This window comes from Argopecten irradians, chromosome 16 (genome assembly GCF_041381155.1).
Source record: "Argopecten irradians isolate NY chromosome 16, Ai_NY, whole genome shotgun sequence".
Taxonomy (NCBI): Eukaryota; Metazoa; Mollusca; class Bivalvia; order Pectinida; family Pectinidae; genus Argopecten; species Argopecten irradians.
Genome location: NC_091149.1, coordinates 13728840 through 13749333, shown reverse-complemented (window position 1 = coordinate 13749333; position 20494 = coordinate 13728840). Strand labels below are relative to the sequence as shown.

Below are 20494 nucleotides of genomic sequence, written 5' to 3'. Positions count from 1 at the left end.
TTTGTTTGTAAGAAAACCAATTCAAATTAAGCTACGTTCTGACAAGAGAAACTCTAGAAAGAGGTTGAGACATATATCTAGACTCACAAAGCTGACCGTTATAAGATATCATAGTCATCTACCAAAATATTGAAAATGAAGTTAAGTCATAATGTTTACAACCAATATAATTATTTGTTTTAAACAAAATAATCACTTTTTTTCTGCATCAGGCAATGAAATCGGAGGCTGATCTTCGACAAGGTATTAAGGAGTTGGAACAGAATCCATCTGCTGGAGATCGGTTAAGTCAGGCTCGTGATCAGTTAGTGACAGTCCTTGCCAAGAAAAATGATCTGCTGAAGCGAATTTCGTGTCTGGAGGCAGACATAGCAAAGAAAGAAAAAGAACTCAAATCTAAGAGAAGATAACTTTCTGTGAACAATTCGAGCAACAACTAGGATTCATTTTTAGCATGTGACAGTGTTGATTCAAATAGACAAACACACTGTATTAAAGTGGGACAAACGTACGGACATTTTTTAAGATATATCAACAGTGGGTGTTTTCTCTGTCAAAAATTCTGTTTTAAAGAATTCTTCTCCATTCTTTGGTGATCAACGTTACAAGACAGGTGTGAAAACTAATGATATAGATCTATTTGGGATTATATTTTTTGGATGGACATTGATGTATTTTAGATTAAGTGTGAATGTAAAGATAAGAAATTTAAAGAGTGTATTTTGAAAAATTCTACAACTAAATTTCTCCTTGTAGCTTGAAAAATTTCATTGTTAAAGTGCTTTTCGAAAATATTTATAACAGTTATAGTATTTAGACATCCTAATCATACATTGCTTTATTCAGAAACTTTTTCGGGAGAAAAAAACATATAATAAAAAATTGCCGTCCATAATTTAGATATTTATTGTATGTATTATACAAAACAGTTGTTCTTTTGACATTGTGTATTAGTCCCAAAAAAACTTAAAACCGTCCCAACGAAAAATTGTGATACACTTTTATATAATTTTGCCATTTTTTTTCCATTTATATTATATTTGTTACTAATATTAAAAATATACATTGTCTGCTTTATTTCATTTCTCTATACTTGATAATGTTAATTATGAATTTTGAACTTTTCTATGGAAGCTATTTCAACTTTAAGAATGTGCTCTCTTTTCTAATATTTTGTAAAATTGAAAGATTATGATTTCGTTGTCGTAATTTAATTTGAAAATCATATGCAATTTATGTTTAAAGGAATACATAGAATTTAAAGTGAGTATATGAAAAGTTATTTTGGAACATGTACAAAAAGTAACAGAGATAAATTCAAAATATATTTTAAAATTTTACTTAGAGATAAGGATAAGCAGAATTCTAAAATTTCTAATATTATCCATTGTTAGCTGGCAACATTTTTTATTTGACGACAGACCCAGTTTGTCAATCATTCTGAGATTTATTCTTATAATCAAAATATTTTGGCCGGACCAGAATAATAGTTCTTTCTTTTCAAAAAGAAAAACTGCAGGTGCAAATAAAGATTGTTGCTACCATCGTACTTCGTATTATGTAGTTTTAATATCTTATTTATTTTTCTTTACGACTTTCATGACGATCAGCACAATTTGGTGTGTTATAAAGATTTATACAAAAATATCTATAACTTTGATTTCATTAATTTTCAATTTATTTCTGTTTACATTCCAAGTTACTAATATTTACATTCCATGGATATAATCAGATATTGTTTCCGTCCAAATAAAGTATTTTGATTTTCGTATTTATGTCTAATTTGACGGGAGGGGTGTTAATTTTTGATGCAATGTATCTAATATTTGTTTAGAAGTTTACTGTAGATAAATATATATATTTGATTGCCATGTTTTTTACATACATATTTTTGTGGCTGGTCCATTAATTATGCAACAGAATACAAGATAATTTACTTTATGATAAACTTCCAAATTTTGAGAAACTTTAAGATTAACATATTAGTCACAGAGAAATAGAAACGAAATATTATTTAAAGATAATGATAACAATATTATGTCTGGTGCAGTTTTGAATTAAAGTAGAAAGGGGAAAGCAATAAATTTGTTGCATAATTAATCAAAATTATTCTGTAAACTTGAATATTTTTAAAAATATGACGATTCCCCCCAGACTCCGGTTAACATATACAATTGTTTATTTTTCTGTATAAAAAAAACTAAATTAAAAAAATCTAAAAATAATAAAAATTTAAAAAATAATTATTGACGTTTGTTCTGTTTGATAATAGAATGCCTGTTGTATGTGCATCAAGGTGTCGCAGTGCTAAGTGGTTCAGACATATCACAAAACATCAACCTCTGGGTCACGAGTTCATGATCAAATCCCACACGAGGCAGTTGCTAATATTAACCATACATGTCAGTGGCGTTTCTCCACCACATAAACATGTCCCAGGTCATTCAATGACCCTGACTGTTAAAAGAACACGAAACCAAACTAAACAGATGTATTTCAAAGCATATTTCTAGAAGTCTATTGACTTCAAAGATCTCAGTTAAACAAAAAATAACCCCAGAGAGCTTGTATCACTCGCCTGGATATTGCAATGATTACGGCAAAAATACAAAATTTCAAGGAGAATGAAGCATTTCAACAAATCCTAACAGGACGCCATTCATCTGGCAAATGGTGACAAAATATTTTACACCAAACTTCCGGATACCATTGGGTTCCCTTTATCCAAGGATGGTATTAAAATTAATTTACCCCAATTCTTATTAAGTCCCATTCTGATGGGAGAGGGGCTTTGTGGTTCAGATTCATCATTCATATCAAATCATTTGTGAATTCCACTCCCGAAAGGACACAATCTAGAACTTTATGACCAGAAACAATTTAAAGAACTTACCTCTATTTACCCCTATTGTGCCCAGATCCCTTCTTCCACATCGGGTCAGATTCAATATTTAAACAAAATATGTTCCCTCCCTCCCTCTCAAGGATGTTTCTGACCAAATCTGATTGAAATTTCTGCATATAAAACATATAAACAACGAATTTAAAGGAACTATGTCTCTTCTATTTTTCCCAATGCTCCCCTCTCTGACCATGTCTCTGTCTATGTCTCTATCGGAGCCAATATTTATTTAAACTCCTTTCACCTTCTCCAAAGGATGTTTCTCACCACATCTGGTAACAATCTATCCAGAACACTAGAACTAGTAGCAATTTTCCCTATATGTGACAGATCCCGCCCCTCCTGCTCCTGGGGGTCAGAGCCAATATGTATGTGTTCCCTTCCCCAATGATGTTTCTGTTTTTATATCAAAGTTATATGTGACTAGTAAACAATTTTGGCATGTTAGGGACGGACGAACACTGAGCTAAAATATCTTTGAACTTACCAGAGATGCTGTTGGTGATTTTCCATCTGTCAATGCATTAGCAACATCCGAAGTATTTAGCTTGGACACGGTTAGCAGGTTCTGAAATAAACACAATCTTTAAAAGTCGAGTTGTAATAGACAAAGCAAGGAAGGCGAACGGTTTGTGGAAGGCCAGACGCGGAATCGTCGCTACCTTGCTGTTTATTGAGACTAAATAGGGACACTTTTCAAGAATACAATCCAGACATCTTTTAAGATGATGTTATTTTACATCATCAGAACTCTTTTATATGTTGACATATAAATTGAATGTAGAATTTCTTGTTAGCGGAATCAAGGACTTATAAATCCTTGGCGGAAACAATGTTCAAGACCACAACAATAAATTACATTTATAACTACGTATAAGTGGTTAGGAAAATGTCAAAGCGTGGAAATGTAATTTAGATATTAAAGTACAAGTAAATACTCTGAAGACTACAAATAAAGATTTACATTTACAAAACTTTTTTTTTTTTGAAAGAGAGATACATGTATCAACCAGAAACAACCGTAAAAAAATAACAGTTTGAGAACGAAAATTAACAGAATAGGGCTACCAGTGCGTGTGTACTCGGCCGTCACGGCTCGGAGCTCCCTGGCCGGTTCAAAATACCGAAAGATGGAATTTTCATTATAATTATTTTATTTGACACATTTGCACAATAACTGTTAAAACAGTTAAAGCAAACTCGGGAGAAATATAGTAACTGAAAACTGTATACTCCATGTTCAGTTGCACAGATCGCACAGCACATGTGATGCGGTAGCGATATAGTCGACAAATATTGTGAGCCGCACGCGTGCTCTCGTCATGGGTCGGTGATCAACGCACTAGTGTACTATCCCGCCGGCTCACTACGCTGCCGCCGTAGGGGGTCACTGGGAACAATGGGGAAGCGGTATTTGCATGACAAAATAACGCTTTCATGAAAAAATAAATGCATTAATCCAATTATGAATGATAAATGCCGGTTAAAACAGACAATTCTCTGGGTCAGCTGATCGCCGATTAGCTGTCCAAGATTAGCGGAGGTGCGTCCTTAAGGTAGGTCCATACTTTTGAAAACCGCGCCAATTCATATGACGCTTTACCGGAAGTTGCGGAGGTTGTTTTGAATTCCAGAATGGTTTCCGATACGCCACGACATCCCGATTGGATATTTTTTCAATGGGTGAAAATTGTCTACATATAATATTGAATGTTTACAATCATTAAATAAATCAAATAAAAGCAGTGAAGTGAAAATTATATGCTATCTCTGAGGTTTTTGCGTTCCCTGTCGTAAATGGGAATGGATTTTCAAACACCGGAAATGCCGTTCGTCGCTATAAATGATAAGAGGGGACCCGCCGGACCGAAATTCTAAAAAAATCGCATACAGATTTTCTTTAAACACAAAATTTGGAGAAAATCATAAAAACAGACATAAACCAGATATACTATCACAAAAACATATGAACTGATGTGGAATGTTCTTTTGCGGCATGATTTTCAAAAAATAGTCAAATATGACCCATCTTAGCACTGGATAAAATGGGGGTAGGGTTGTGACTTACAAACTTCAAGCTTACAAAATTGTTAAATTTTGATCGAGGACCCTATGTTTTTATATGATATTTGAAAAATATATTATATTGGGCATATCATATACAAATATTGTGAAATTGACATGTGGGTTTTTATCATTTTCTTTTTGGCCTATTCATTGATTTTTTACGGGCGAAAATATGGCAAAACATGATAATTACGTATAGAAACGGTCCTGGAAAATAACAAAAATTAGTTAGCATTTGTAAAAATACAAGAGTTTTGTATATTGTTCTATCGTTAGAACTTTAGGACAAAAAATCAACAGGATCGAGACTACGTTCACCCTAATATTACAGAAAACTTAATTTTATGAATTTTCTATTTTCGGCCAGCAAATCTGCATGGATGGTATATTTCAAGCTCAAATATCTCAAAAAGTAGTTCGAGAACACCCATTTATCTTTACAGATTTGAAATCTACATGAAAAATGCAAGAAAATAAGACCTGTTAGAAAAAAATGACATGGGTTTTCCCAAAAGTATGGAGCTACCTTAATATCCTTTAAGATTGTATATAGTTAAGCATCTAACTAACTCTGATTGTTAGAGTGTTTATTAATAGGATTACAGTTATCTCAAGCGTCTCTTTGACTTGGATGCTTGTTTAACTTTTTGAACCCATCTGTATAGTCCATGGCAGTGCAAATTTGTTTACCTCCCTCCCACCCCCTTTTTCTGATATGAGGGTTTTTAAGGTAGTTGCATTGTTCTTTTATCCTTGCTTTAACCAGTACCTTTTTTCTGCTTTGAGTTTTTCAATTGTAGGCCATGATACAGAGAGGAACCACCGCAACAAGACACCTTTCACGTTCTGTGCTGGATTCCCTGGTACAAGTGCTTTGTTGTCAATTTTCAAATTATTCTCATGGTTCAGCGACCATTGAATTTCAGAATTTAAAGACAAGCTTATTAATATTATACCTGCAATCAACGCTGGCAGCGGCTAAAGAGAATGTGTGGTTGATTGAGGATGACTTCGTAGTGCATTGTCACAAAATGGCAGTTTTTTAACTTGTGAAATAGATATATCGCGATCTGAATGCTTTTTAAGCTAAACAGTCTTAACCATTTAGCTTATTCTTTATTTTGTTGTTTATATTTTAAAGCTATATTTGATAACTCAGCAATGGTTGCTATTAATTATATATAAGTGTATAGTCTGCGACTAGTGTCTGTAAAGATACTAAAATTATCGGGGACAATAGATAAACAAGTATATTGTGTAATGAAATTTATTATGCTGCTGGGTATGACGATCACAAATCTTACCTGTACCGACACAATTTAAGGAAAAATGAAATACAGGTACACATAAAAACAAAGAAAAACAAACAAACAAATCATGCTTTGTGCCATTACAGGAATGGATGTAAGAAATAGAGAATTAAGGGAAACAAAAGCATGGTAAAATGATTGAAGCAAATTGTCGTAGCAGAATTTGATCCAAATGTATGGCAGGATCCTAGGGATTCGGACTCGCATGCAATCAAGTCAGACTTCAATCTAGTTCTAGGTTAGGTCTCATCCATGATTAACCATGGGGGGACAGGGATTTTAGTCCACTCCCGAAGAAAACAGGGTGGGACATGGTAGGCTCTGTTAGGTCTCATCCATGTTTACTATAGGGAGACAAGCATTTTAGTTTAAAACTAAAATTAGTTCACTCCTGAGGCACCAGGTGGGACGACCTAGTAACTTCACTGGTGTTAATTACCACTGGGGATTTCTTGTTCACCATGGAAAATCATATGTTATATGAAGCAATGTTATATGATTTACCCAGGGGAGAGCAACAGATTTATAGATGGAATATCTATTTAATGCGATGTATGTATATAGATACAAGGCTTATGTGCACAGTGCTGATATGCACAAAATGGCAGTGCATCAACTGGATTGTCGTATGATTGCTCTCACTCAAAATTATTTTGGGGAGATATGAGACCAACCCGTGCTTTACCTGGGGGGTGCTGATGTGCCATTAAGTGTATGTTATACACAGGCGGTCAGTTCCGTGTTTTTAGGATCCTTCCTGACATTGCAATGACCTATAATTGTGCAAATATGGTAAGGGGGAAGATTAGATTACCTTAAATTAAATTGTGGTTTTTTATGGGAGAAGATAAGTTTTGCAGGCACTAGTTCGTATAGCTGCAATATTGTAGCTCAAAAGACTTTTAGACAGATAATGATGTCGTCTTTAGAGCTACAATTGGTGCCTATTACTGCTAATGGAGCAAAGTAATAGTTATGCAAACCATTATTAAAACGTTTGCATGCATTTTATCTTATTTGTTTTATATCGTTTACCTACTAGACAATAAAAATTAAACCGTATAAAATATCAAATTCTCAGCTAGACATTATTTTTTTACATATACATATGAAGGCCTTTCTGAAGAGAAATTTTACCGGAAGTCTTCAAATTATGAATTTGACGTCTTGTGAGCGGTACGGTAGATATTAAGAATGGTAGCTATGATTGTTTAGGATAACAACATTATGTAAATGTTTGTATATGCGTAAATTAATCGGAAACCTACAACAAAGTATAGAAAGTTGTGCCCGAGTGATTTTCGGAGGCGCTGCTCCACAACGACACATAGGGACCAATTCGTACCCGGCCGAAAGGTATAGTAGGCCGGGTACGTATATTCGTTCTATAGTTCGTAGTTGTAGGATACCGATAATGAATAAAGCTTGGTGTAAGTATATTTATGGCGTTCATTGTTTTGGTTTTAACGTTTTTTACTTAATCGTAACGTGGTCACGTAAAAAATAACTTGTACTGTTCATGCTAAAGTTCCACATAAAACTAACGTGATATGCTGGCAATATCAAGGGAAATTAAATTAATAGCAATGCATGATAAATAATAACATCAGTCACTAAATCTAACATCATATATAAAAGACTAACACATACAAAGATAAAGATAACTCAGTAGCAATATATAACATGTGCTAGAAAATAATGACATGCTATTAGTTAAAAATAACTAAAATCTTAATAATAACAGTAAAACAGATATAACTAACGTAAATATTTAAATAATAACTAATTTGATTAAAATAACAGTTGGAGAACGAAAATTAACAGAAAAGAGCTACCAGTGCGTGTGTACTCGGCCGTCACGGCTCGGAGCGCCCGGGCCAGTTCAAAATATAGAATGATGGCATTTCCATTATGATTATTTTATTTGACACATTTGCAAAATAACTGGTATATATTACTTAGTAAGGTGTCTGACACGTCTTAAGGTTCATGTTCCTTTAAGGATAATTCTATTTAATAAAAAAAATCTATTCTTTCGTGGGATATTTTGTTTTCTACCCTTTTCAATATTCAGATAGTGTGCCGAAATTCTTATTTTTATATACAGTGTCAAAATAGGCTTTCTTAAATAAAATGGTAAATAAAAATTATCATTTAACTGTCATTGTTGATAACCTCTTGTCTATATACCTCATTAATTCTATTCTCAATAATATTAAATGTATAACAGTCAACGTAACTATCATTCCAGAGGTATGCTAATCAAATTTTTGCTAGTTCATTTAAATGTTGATTGACCACTTATCATTAGTTTCAATTCTGGTATCTAACATTCTTTTAAAATACAGTTAGAAGTACCTTTTAGTTTTATCCAATACTTCAAAATTTTAATTTTTCTGGTTATATACAAAGGCAACCTTTCTAGTTCTAAATAGACAAAATCATTAAAAGTTGTTTTATTTACTCCAAGAACATTTTTGCAAAAGTTAGTGTGCACCTTTTCTAAATCAGGAGCTTTATGATGTCCCCAAATTTCACTTGCATATCCCAGTATACTATTAATATATGTATCAAAATAGAACATTGTGTCGAAATAATAAATGCATGATTTTTCAACTTACTACATATGGAAAACTAAGCTTTTCTTCCTTGATTTGCAACATGAATTTGAGTTTAACATACCAAGGTAATTGAATTCGTAGACGACATCAATGTAAACATTATTGTAAGTCCAATATTCATTTTCCCTCTGTCTACTCCCGTTTCTGAAAATCATTATTTTTGTCTTATCAACATTAAGAGTCAACTTACAATCGTTATTATATTTATATAACGTATCAATAATTTCTTGCAAAGATTTGGGCGACTCAGCGAGTAGAACTGTATCATCTGCATACATAATCAAAAACAAGTTAATCAAACCAATTTCTACTGATGGATAGTTAATTCTCTCTAATAAAACACATTTCACAATCATTGACATATAAACTGTACAAAATCAGTGACAATATTTCGCCTTGGAATAGACCGATCGTGTTTCTATAATATTGAGACAAAAATCCATTATATTTGATACAAGATTTCACATTTTGGTAAAGTGATTGAATGATATTTAGTATGTTTTCATCGATTCCCTGATTTATAAGTTTAGTCCATAAAATACTTCTATCAATTGGATCAAATGTTTTCTTATAATCTATAAAGCAGTAATATAATCTTTTTGTACTTTTTAAAGTTTTGTTTATCAATGTTTTTGAAACACAAATTGCATAAATTGTACAACATCCAGGCTTAAAACCAAATTGGGCATCTGTTATTACATTGTACTTCTGATCTCATTTCATCAGCCTTTTATTAAGTATCGATGGGAGTAATTTACCCATACAACCAACTAATGTCACCCCCTGTAATTATTTGGGTCATTGATATCACCTTTTTTGTAAATTGGTACTACACAACCTTTTGACCATGACTCTGGAAAAAAACACAGACTTGAAAATACTATTGAAAACATTAGTAATACACAGAAGTAGTTAATTCGAACAGTCTATAAAAACCTCATTTAAAATGTTATCTTCGCTACAGCTTTTGCCCCTTTTCAGATTTTGTATGGCAGCTAACACTTCATCGGTGCTTATCTGCATGTCTGACTCTTCAAAAATAGGCTCTCCGTTACTCGAAATGTAGTCGTTGTCAAACTCCTTATTATTCAAGTTTTTGAAGTGGGTTTAAAAATCATCAATCTTTAAATCCGACTGCGTTACTTTAGCTTTTTGTTTCGAGAAATAGTCAAAGAATTGTTTCGGATTATTTTTTTCGAATCAGATCTAACATATCTCCTTCATGTCTCTTGTATTGTCTTTTCAATTTATTCTCATATCTTTTGTATTCTTTTTTTTGTCAATAAGTATATGATGATTAATTTCTGACTTAACTTTATTAAAATTTGTCAATGCATTTTTATAGTCAACATACTTTTTTCTTACATTCCTTTGTAAACCATGATTTATCATCACACCTTTGAGCTCTAATTGGCTCAGACATATTACACTTTGAATACGCTTTACGAACTTCACAAGAAGGTAAAACACAGGCATCAATAACTTGACAAAAATCATCAATTACACCATTTACATCTTTTTGGGAACTAAATATTCTGTTACTTATATTCATCAAATTACCTGAATAATCACTCAAGCTTTTTCGAATGATGTTAATATTTTCATTTTTCCATTTAACAGACTCACACTCAGCTCTTTCCTTACTTCTAGATCGTATATTTATAGACAAAGCTTCATGTTTATAATTCAATCGTATTCTAAAAGTGATAGGTGCATGATCTAAAATCGTTAAAAATTTTCAGACTTAAACATGATAATAGCATTAGAGTTTTCAATAGATGTCGATAAATAATCAATAGTATTTTTTCCATTTTTACGGTAGAAAGTGAAACTTCCATCTCTGTCACCTTCGTGACGGCCATTGACAATACGTAAACCACTAGCTTTACACAACGATAAAAGTCTTCTACCAAATGAGTTCACATATTCATCCATATTACTTCTAATCTCTAAGTTTACATCACTGTTGTAGTTAAACTTTCTAATTTATCTAGTAGATCATTATTTGGTATGTCATTCTCAATAAAATCATGTCTAACACTTGTTCTCGAATTAAGATCTCCAAGCACGTATACCGAACCTTCATTATTATATTTGACAAGTATTTCCTCTAAACTCTGGAACAAGTCAGTATTATTAGATGTATAGAATACACTATTTTCCGGGGGAAAGTAACAAAAAATGAAATGAATTGTACAATTTTGTTTGGTGTATTTCAGACCTATTATTGAATCGTAAGTGTTATGTGCAACTCTAATGTTATTAAATGAATTATGTTTATAAAAAATAACTATGCCCCCTCCCCTTCCAATTTTTCAAGGAAATGCGAAACTGGAATAACCAGGACATTATATCAAACCTTCCTCTGAAATCCAACATTCACTAATGCACACAATATCGGTATTTTTAATGGTTTCTAAAAAGTCACTGTCATTCAACTTTTTGCAAAGACCTTTCCCGATATTCCATGAAACCACGGATATAGAATCCGTACAGTCACTCTCCGCGCCTCACTATCTCAGGTTGAATGGCGTTCCGTGACTCGTTGTCTCCTCTCAGGTTAAGTTGGGGCTGACGTTCGCTGGAATGACCATTGGCTTCAAAAGACCCATTACCAGCCTCGAAAGACGATAATCGTGCTCTAGAGGTAGGACGATCCACAGCACTGTTGGGAGTAGATGCCGTCCGTTTTCTCTTACCAAAGTCATTTATGTAGTGTATGTTTTCAGGACTGTTAGTATATACCTTTTTCTGAAAGGTTTCCTCTTCGGGAGAACTAGTCAACTCTTCATCCTTTCGACGTGAGTTTTCAGTGTTCCATGCAGAATCCTGAAAGAGTTTGCCGTCGATATAGAGTCTATCTCTGACAAGATTAACGTGGTGGCCAGCCGATCTATGGTGTTGCATTATCGGGTATAACCTCCTCACCTCTGCAGAGTTTCTCGTCAAAGGTAGGTGATCAACGCACTAGCGAAGCTCTCCCGCCGGCTCAGTGCGCTGCCGCTGTAGTGGGTCACTGGGAACTATGGGGAAGCGGTATTTGAAGGAAAAAATAACGCTTTCACGAAAAAATAACGTTTCAACTTAATTGTAACGTGGTCACGTAAAAATAATTTGTTCTGTTGATGCTACCAAAGTTCCACATAAAACTAACGTGATATGCTGGCAATAACAAGGGAAATTAAATTAATAACAATGCACAATAAATAATAACATCAGTCACTAAATCTAACATCATTTATAAAAGACTAACTCATGCAAAGATAAAGATAACCCAGTAGCAAAAATATAACATGCTATTAGTAAAAAATAACTAAAATCTTAATAATGACATTAAAACATATATAACTAACGTAAATATTTAAAATAATAACTAATTTGATTAAAATAATAGTTGGAGAACGAAAATTAACAGAATAGGGCTACCAGTGCGTGTGTACTCGGACGTCACGGCTCGGAGCGCCCGGAGGAGTTTGACCCCGACTATGTAGCAATAGATAGCCGTGCACGTTAACAAATTAAAGGAGGGTACTTGTAACTGATAGCCTCTGATGGTTTGTTAATCGGCCGTCACGGCGCCGACAGCGGACAGAAAAATAGTTAATTTTACGGCAGAATAGTTAACTTTTCTGATCGAATTGGAATTCTGAGGAAAAGTGCTAATATTAAGGGTTAACACTGAATAAAAAAGCACATATGCTAATTCTGACGAAACTTGTTAAAAATTAACTATTCTGTCGTTGTTGTAACAAGTTTCGGCAATATAAACACATTTGGGGTTACCAGTGATACTATTTCATCATCAGCTGTAATACGGAGGTTCACGCTCCGGTGACGCGTTTCGCAGCACTCCTATTTTATCTATTGTCATTTATATATCACATCCCATTCACAAAGTTGTTTTTCTACCCGGAAGGTGCGAGAAGGATGGAGAAAACTGTAAGCGATCCTCGGTAAGGTTAAGCTGTTTTAAAGGGGAAGTATTAAGACAGATCATCCGTCGAATGAATACCGATATAACAAGCATTTTATTTGAGATATCATATAATTCGAAATTTTTGGTTTGATTTGTTATTATAGAGAATAAGATATATTTATCTCGCCGGATGTAGTTTGAGGGAGGTATAGTTATGGGTCGCATCTTTTGTGTGCCTTTCGTCAACGATTACGGCATATTACATACAGGAAACAATTGATTAAATATATCGAAGATATGATACTAAGCTCGACCTGAAAGGATTATGATAGCAGTAACGCAACTCATTAGCGAGTATTTAGGGAAAACTTTTATTTCTGTTACTATAAATATTACACTATTACATTATACTGTAATAATGTATAGCGATATGAAAATTCTTACGTTACGCTTTTGTATAACTTTTAGGAAGCAATTATTTTAATACACCGAAAGATATGTTACTGAGTTCGATCTGGAAAGATTCTTATTTGATTAATTTAACTCATCAGCGAGTAAGTAAGGAAAACTCTCATTCTTATGGAAACACAATTTACACTACGAAGAGGTGTTGGCAGCTCAGCAGCCTGCAGCCGTTGACGTTATAATTCGTTTATAGCTGAATTATGATTTTGTTCCGTGTACGTGTGTATGTGTGTATCAATGGCCAAAAATTTAAACGTTATTTAACATTACGGACCTTTTTTGTGACAACCTATGTCATTATTATCATTTTAAAATTCGGGCGAATATATTTAATACATATATATACATATATATCTGAATGATTAATTCCTCAGAGTCCCTATCCTGGCCTTGTGTATCAGCCAGCCAGTAACCCGATGATACCCACGTCATGGTGAAGGTTGGTTAAGAGTATTGAACCTTTCCATGAAGTACTACAGTTGACGGTGTATAGTAATCAGGAAAACCTTGTGCTTATATATATACCATATCGTAGTCACAGCAAGGACATTAAAATAGAAACAAACAATACATAATCTGAGTTTGATATATATGTCAGTAGTATCTTTAATTATGGGGCTGAAGTTTGGGGGTTTCATCAGGCGCCTGACATAGAAAAAATTCATTTAGGTTTTTGTAAACCATTATTGGGCGTTAAAAAAACTACAGCAAACTTTATGGTATATCAAGAATTAGGAAGAATGCCTTTAGAAATAGGGAGAAAACTTAAAATTTTCAAATATTGGATAAAACTTAAACAGACTGACAATTGTGTTTTGAACGCTTGCTATCATGAAATGTTAGAAAATGGAAGTGAATGGTTGGATGGAGGGAGAACTGAATTATTTAGGATAGGGGTGGGGTATTTGTGGCAGTTTGGGGATGTATATAAAATGTAAATTATGTGATATATTCAAGCAGGAATGTAAAGAAAAAATTGATTCTTCTTCAAAGTGTTCATTGTTCAAGTTTATTGGTCAAAATTTCTGCTTACAACCTTATTTAACAAAACCAATTTGTGTCATGAATTTAAGAGAAGTAACAAAAATACGATTGTCATCTCACAAATTAAACATTGAAACGGGAAGGTATAACAATTTAGAAAGAAATGAAAGAACATGCAGATACTGTAACAGTGAGGACATTGAAGATGAGTTTCATTTTATTTTAAAATGTGAATGTTATTTAGCTTTAAGAAAGCGTTTTATGAAAAAATGTTACTTCATAAGACCGAGTATGTACAAATTAGTTCAACTTTTAGAAACAGAGAACAAAAAGAGTTGTCAAATTTAGCAAGATATATTAAATTAAGTAATAAAATAAGAAATAACATTTTATAAGTTAAATATTAGCAAAATCCCTCTACACTAGCCTTATGTATACTTACGAGGGTTGTTTGTGTATCAGTGTGTATGTAAGTATGGCGAGAGCATGGATGTGAGTGTGGTTTTTGTGTATTGTATTTGTATATATGTTTGTTTCAAACCGATGAGCCGAAAGGCTCAAGGTAATAAAAGAAAAAAAGAATTGAACACACAGTCCTCCTGCTGAACTAGAGATGAGGGGGTAACATTTCTTGCCTGCCACTCCCGTAGCAGTGTATATCTCATGTCTAAATTCTGTACTGGACTCCAGATAAGCTGACGTCTATGGCAAGCTAGAGAGCTTACGCGATCAAGCATTTTTTTTTAGAAAGAGAGAACTTCGAAATGAAGTCGAAACCTCAATATTCATGTAACATATATAGTTTCACATGCCGCTAGGGTCTTTCTATCTAGGATTTATTGGTTTCGTTTATTCTGATAAAAATAAGACTAGCATTGTATTTTAAATTGTATTTTCATTTCAAAAGTGTTGGGGTCGATCTTTGATGCTTTGCATCAACGTTGTGAACTTGGTGTGATCTTTTTGTTACTGGGCGAGCGCTTGCTTTTGCCCTTACGTGTTTTAACTAGAGCTTGAAAGATGCTGCTGCCACTTTTATCGGGAAAATGAAAACAATAACATTATGAAGTCATTGCGGGGATTTAAAAAAAGAGTTTTCGTTTTGCAATTACGTTGAAAATAAAGAGGCAAACAGAAACTTAAAAAATAAATAGAAATATCTATTTGGATGTCCTCTAGATTTAAATATTTTCGGCCAAATCTGTGTTTGGTTCGGGGTATATTTACTTTGATTGATGACTTTACACATGGGACTGTTGTCCGCTTTCAGCTACATCGTAGCCTTGTCGTCGTGTCCAGGGAGGTACGAGGACATTGGGCATCGGATGAATACATATCGAATTCTAATAAACAAAATATATAGTCGTGACAATAAGGTAGAAATATTACCACATGTTCAGCACGTGTGTAGAAAATAAATTTCACGAGGTCAAACAGAGTAAGGGCAGTCAGGCGCATCCGTGACTGTAGCCGTATCACTACTGATTTCAGTTACTAGACTTTTTCGGTGTATTGACAATGTAAAAATATTATACAACATATATCAATTAAATCTCTGTCTAAATATGTCCTATGCATAATAAATAAGTTGCATCCCAGACTGTACCCGGACTATAAACATACATGTATACTATACAAAAATATTACTTACATCGATCCCTGAGTGTACCGGCACTATACAACATGTATAACTGACATGCCTGACTGTATCCGTGCTATACAACATATATGAATTAAATCTCTGTCTAAATATGTACTATACAACAAATATAACCTACAACCATGTGTACCCGTAATATCAAACATATATAACTTACATCCCTGACTGTACCCGTCTCATACAACATATATAACGAACATCCCTGACTGTACCCGTCCTATACAACATATATAACTTACATCCCTGACTGTACCCGTACTATACAACATTTATAACTTACATCCCTGACTGTACCCGTCCTATACAAACATATATAACTTACATCCCTGACTGTACCCGTACTATACAACATATATAACTTACATCCCTGACTGTACCCGTCCTATACAACATATATAACTTACATCCCTGACTGTACCCGTACTATACAACATATATAACTTACATCCCTGACTGTACCCGTCCTATACAACATATATAACTTACATCCCTGACTGTACCCGTACTATACAACATATATAACTTACATCCCTGACTGTACCCGTACTATACAACATATATAACTTACATCCCTGACTGTACCAGTGCTGTACAACATATATAACTTACATCCCTGACTGTACCCTAACTGTATAACATGTATAACGTACATCCCTGACTGTACCCATACTATACAACACATATACATATATTACATCCTTGACTGTACTATCAAACGTTTATAACATATATACATACCTGACTGTACCCGTACTATTCAACATACCCGTACTATACATTATATATAAATTACATCCCTGACTGTACTCGTGCTATACAACATACAAAATGTATATAACTTACATCCCTCACTGTACCCGTACTGTACAACATATATAACTTACATCCTTGACTGTACCAGCACTGTACAACATGTATAACTTACATTCCTGACAGCACCCGTGCTGTACAACATATATAACGTACATCCCTGGCTGTACCCGTACTATTCAACATATGTAACTTACATCCCTAACTGTATCCGTACTATACAACGTATATTAATTACATCCCTGACTTTACCCATACCATCAAACATTATATAACTTACATCACTGAGTATACCTGTGCCATAAATATAAGAAACTATGTATATAGTGTCTAGATTATGACTTCATTACCGGTGTTAAATGTTCAATCCAGTTAAACACTTTCCATGAAATTATCATTGTGCGAACCATTTTCATCAATTAAGAGGAGAATAATTAAGTCAGAGAACTGTGAAGGAAACGAAAATACATATTAAACATTATAGCGAAGTTTACACGAACATTAGGCTGGCCATAAGACCCTAAGTTGTTGATAAGACTTTCTCAACAGAGTTCTTTACAAGTTTATCACCCCTAGTTTGAAACTTAAGGTCTGATCAAATCTGTGTATGTGATCTCACCGTTGGTAGCACTAATGAAATATCAAGCTGAGAACATTTCAAAGAAAGGACTCAATGTCATCTATTTACAAGATATACCTTATTGTGTGGCATTGGCATCATTTGTGCAAGCCCCGAGTCACTCATTGGAGATCACAGATCACTAATAACAGATATGTATAATACCGTGCATTGAAAGCTATAGATCAATAGTTGTAGATGAGGCACATTGCATTCAGATATTGTATGTACCATTAAACTCAATCTTGGCATTTTCAATTTCAAAAAGAACTTTCCACTTACTGGATTTGGACAAACTTGTTCTTGTAGACATTACGTTTTGTTGTTTTAGTTTAAGTTTTTCGCTTGTCGACACACGTGTTTCTTGACAGATTGATAATAATAATATCAATAATAAACAATTTACGCACACATCGACGGCAGCAAACATCGTTAGATCCTTCTGAATAGGTTGTAACTTAGATGATTTGTTTTCAGTTAAAAAGAAATATTCTGTCATTTCACCTTTGTTTGTTACAAGCCTTTGTCACTCTTTTATATTTTCAATTTTCTCACCACATAATTCTCCACATAATACACAACTTAATTGCTATGTTGATGGCGTTAAAACAATGGACACTCTATCATCTATCAGTAGTACAGTTAGACTGGTAACAAGATTAAATTACATTCAAGGAACAGTTTATTTATTGTATTATTTCATTATTATTGTAGAGTTCAAAGATATTATTGTAGAACTTGTTAATTTCTCAGTTCAGTAGCCTTGTTAATAGTTCAGCCAATATAGGGTTTTATTTTTGGGTTTTCATAAAGATTAAAGTATGTATTGATAGAGGGAAAAAATAAGGAATCGAAAGTTGGGAAAGTGGTTATTTCAACCCCGCAAACATTAAGAAAATAAAGTTAAGATGTTTACTAATAATGATTGAATTCAGCTTCACGAAAAGCTCATTTGGTGGCAAATATCCACAAATTTTGAACTAAATATGGATATATTTCTGTATTTTTCAAATTGCCATTATGGCGTGGACTTTGGGATTAATGGGGATTACAACTCCAATTTGGTCTTTTTTTAATTGAGAATTTTCCCTTTTCCCCAATATAAAGTTATGGGATAATACATAACTTGGAGAAATTTATGAAGTTATCTATGGGTCAAATATAAATCATTTATTGTATTTTCGTTTAAAATTTTATTTTAATAGGATGAATATATCCAGAAAATGATTTTTGTTGTTGTTCAGATTCATGAACTTTTTCAGCACTTATGCCGAATTGCATAAAATACAGTAGTTTTCAGTACATAATGAATTATTTAAAAATCTGCTTAACAAAAAAATACATTTTCAATATGCACTCCACATTTAAAAAGAAATTTATAAGTGGAATTACTTTTTTTACCTAAAATACTTGTTCAAGAATTATGTAAATTGTTGATTTGGGTTAGGATCAAGGGAGTAATATCAACGGTTATTTTCCATACAGTATAACACTGACATGACCGACCAACTTTGATGTTTCTGTTTATTTGTATCATGTGGATGCATGATCTTATATGCAATGATGCTAAACAAAAATGTCATGTTTGAAGAATCTAATAAAAAACTATATTTGTTTAGGGAAAACTATTAGTGTTTTCTGTATCTGAAGAGGGATACATGATAAAATTGCTATGTTCCAGAACATATTTGAACTCCACATACAGTTAAATTTGTACACCCCCCCCCCCCGTATTGCAAATGAGACAGAGATCACCCTTTAAAAATTTGTCATTTGTGTGAAATTCACTATTTTCCTGATCTTGTGATGGGCGAAAAATATTTTCACAGATTTGGATTTCCGGAGTAGGCCTAATAAGAGACGGATTATAAATCAAATACATTATGTGCGTTGTTATGCTGACGTTCGAACGGACCGAAACATTTATAGATACATGTAACAGACTATATATCATTCGGTACATTTACAGGCTTCTAGTACGTACGTAGACGGGTACAGCCAGGGATGTGGCTGACAGCCCCTGTTGGTCAAACTGCTTAGATAACAAATTACATATCTTGTTTGTTTTTCTTATAATATGACTGGTCTGTCTAGTAAGTTTGGAAAATACAAAGGAAAGTCATAACGGTAATATCTATCAGTGACGAACATTGAATATAAACACATGCATGTAAACGGCATTTAAATCTCTATTGACATAAACTATGTCGTTCGGTGAATACAGTCACGCACCTCGATATTATTGCTATAATCGGTCGCTTTGCCTGCCATGTTGTTGGGATTTCACATGGTTATAAATAGTCTGTTTACTTTGATTGGCTGGCCAAAACGATTTACGTGTGTTGATTGGTTACTTGTTGTTGGAGATTTCATGTGTGTAAGGGGTAACAGTGGGAAAATTATTGTAAACAAATTATCATCAGATAAACCCAGAGAAGTCCGAATGTTTTTTGTGGCTGTCGGACATAATACTCAGAAATCACACAAGGCACAACTTTATTAAAATAAACAAAACAAAGTTTCATAACGCAGGTCGTATTATGTTTCCCGACGTCGTGTTAGTTGACTATTTCTGCGCCAGACCGCAAAACTTCAACTTCGTTAGTGTTGTAACCTCATCTTTGGCCATCATTATCAATTTTATTATGTTATAATTGTTTTAAAGAGACTTTTATTTTTTGTTTCGGAAAGGTAGCCTATTGGCCCTTTCATGAATATCATGAAGTTGATTATGTTTTACATTGAATGTGAAAGCATTAAAATCATTATTCTTCAAAACTGAATTGTCATAAGAACTATGACAGCTAATTGTGAACAGAACAATTCGTCAAGCTTTCCTATTATTGCTTCCTATTAAATACTTCTGTATGGTAGCCTTCTTAGCTTTTTGGGAAGCTAATACTTGTACCACTAAGTACTGGCTTGGCTGGAACGATAATATTTCTATTTCTAGTCAGAATATATTCCCCTTTACCCATAACCAGGAAAATCATCAGCATACTGAATTCCAGAAATTTGGGCCAAAATGGTAAATAAAATGAGGTATCGGATAGGTTTGGTCATTCAGCCTCGCAGGAGTACACCTAGAAACAACTTTAAAGCCTTCTACTTGAAACATTATTTTGAGACATATCCTACAA

General features: G+C 33.6%; 1 protein-coding gene across 1 annotated transcript in view; it reads left to right on the top strand.

The window, feature by feature from the left end:
* LOC138311126 (uncharacterized) overlaps positions 1 to 2243 on the top strand; it is a 112734-nt gene extending 110491 nt beyond the window's left edge. Inside the window, 1 exon segment of the mRNA XM_069252574.1 lies at positions 213 to 2243. Within this exon segment, the coding sequence (XP_069108675.1) occupies positions 213 to 410 (198 nt within the window). The 3' untranslated portion in view covers positions 411 to 2243.
* Positions 2244 to 20494: the final 18251 nt, after the last annotated feature.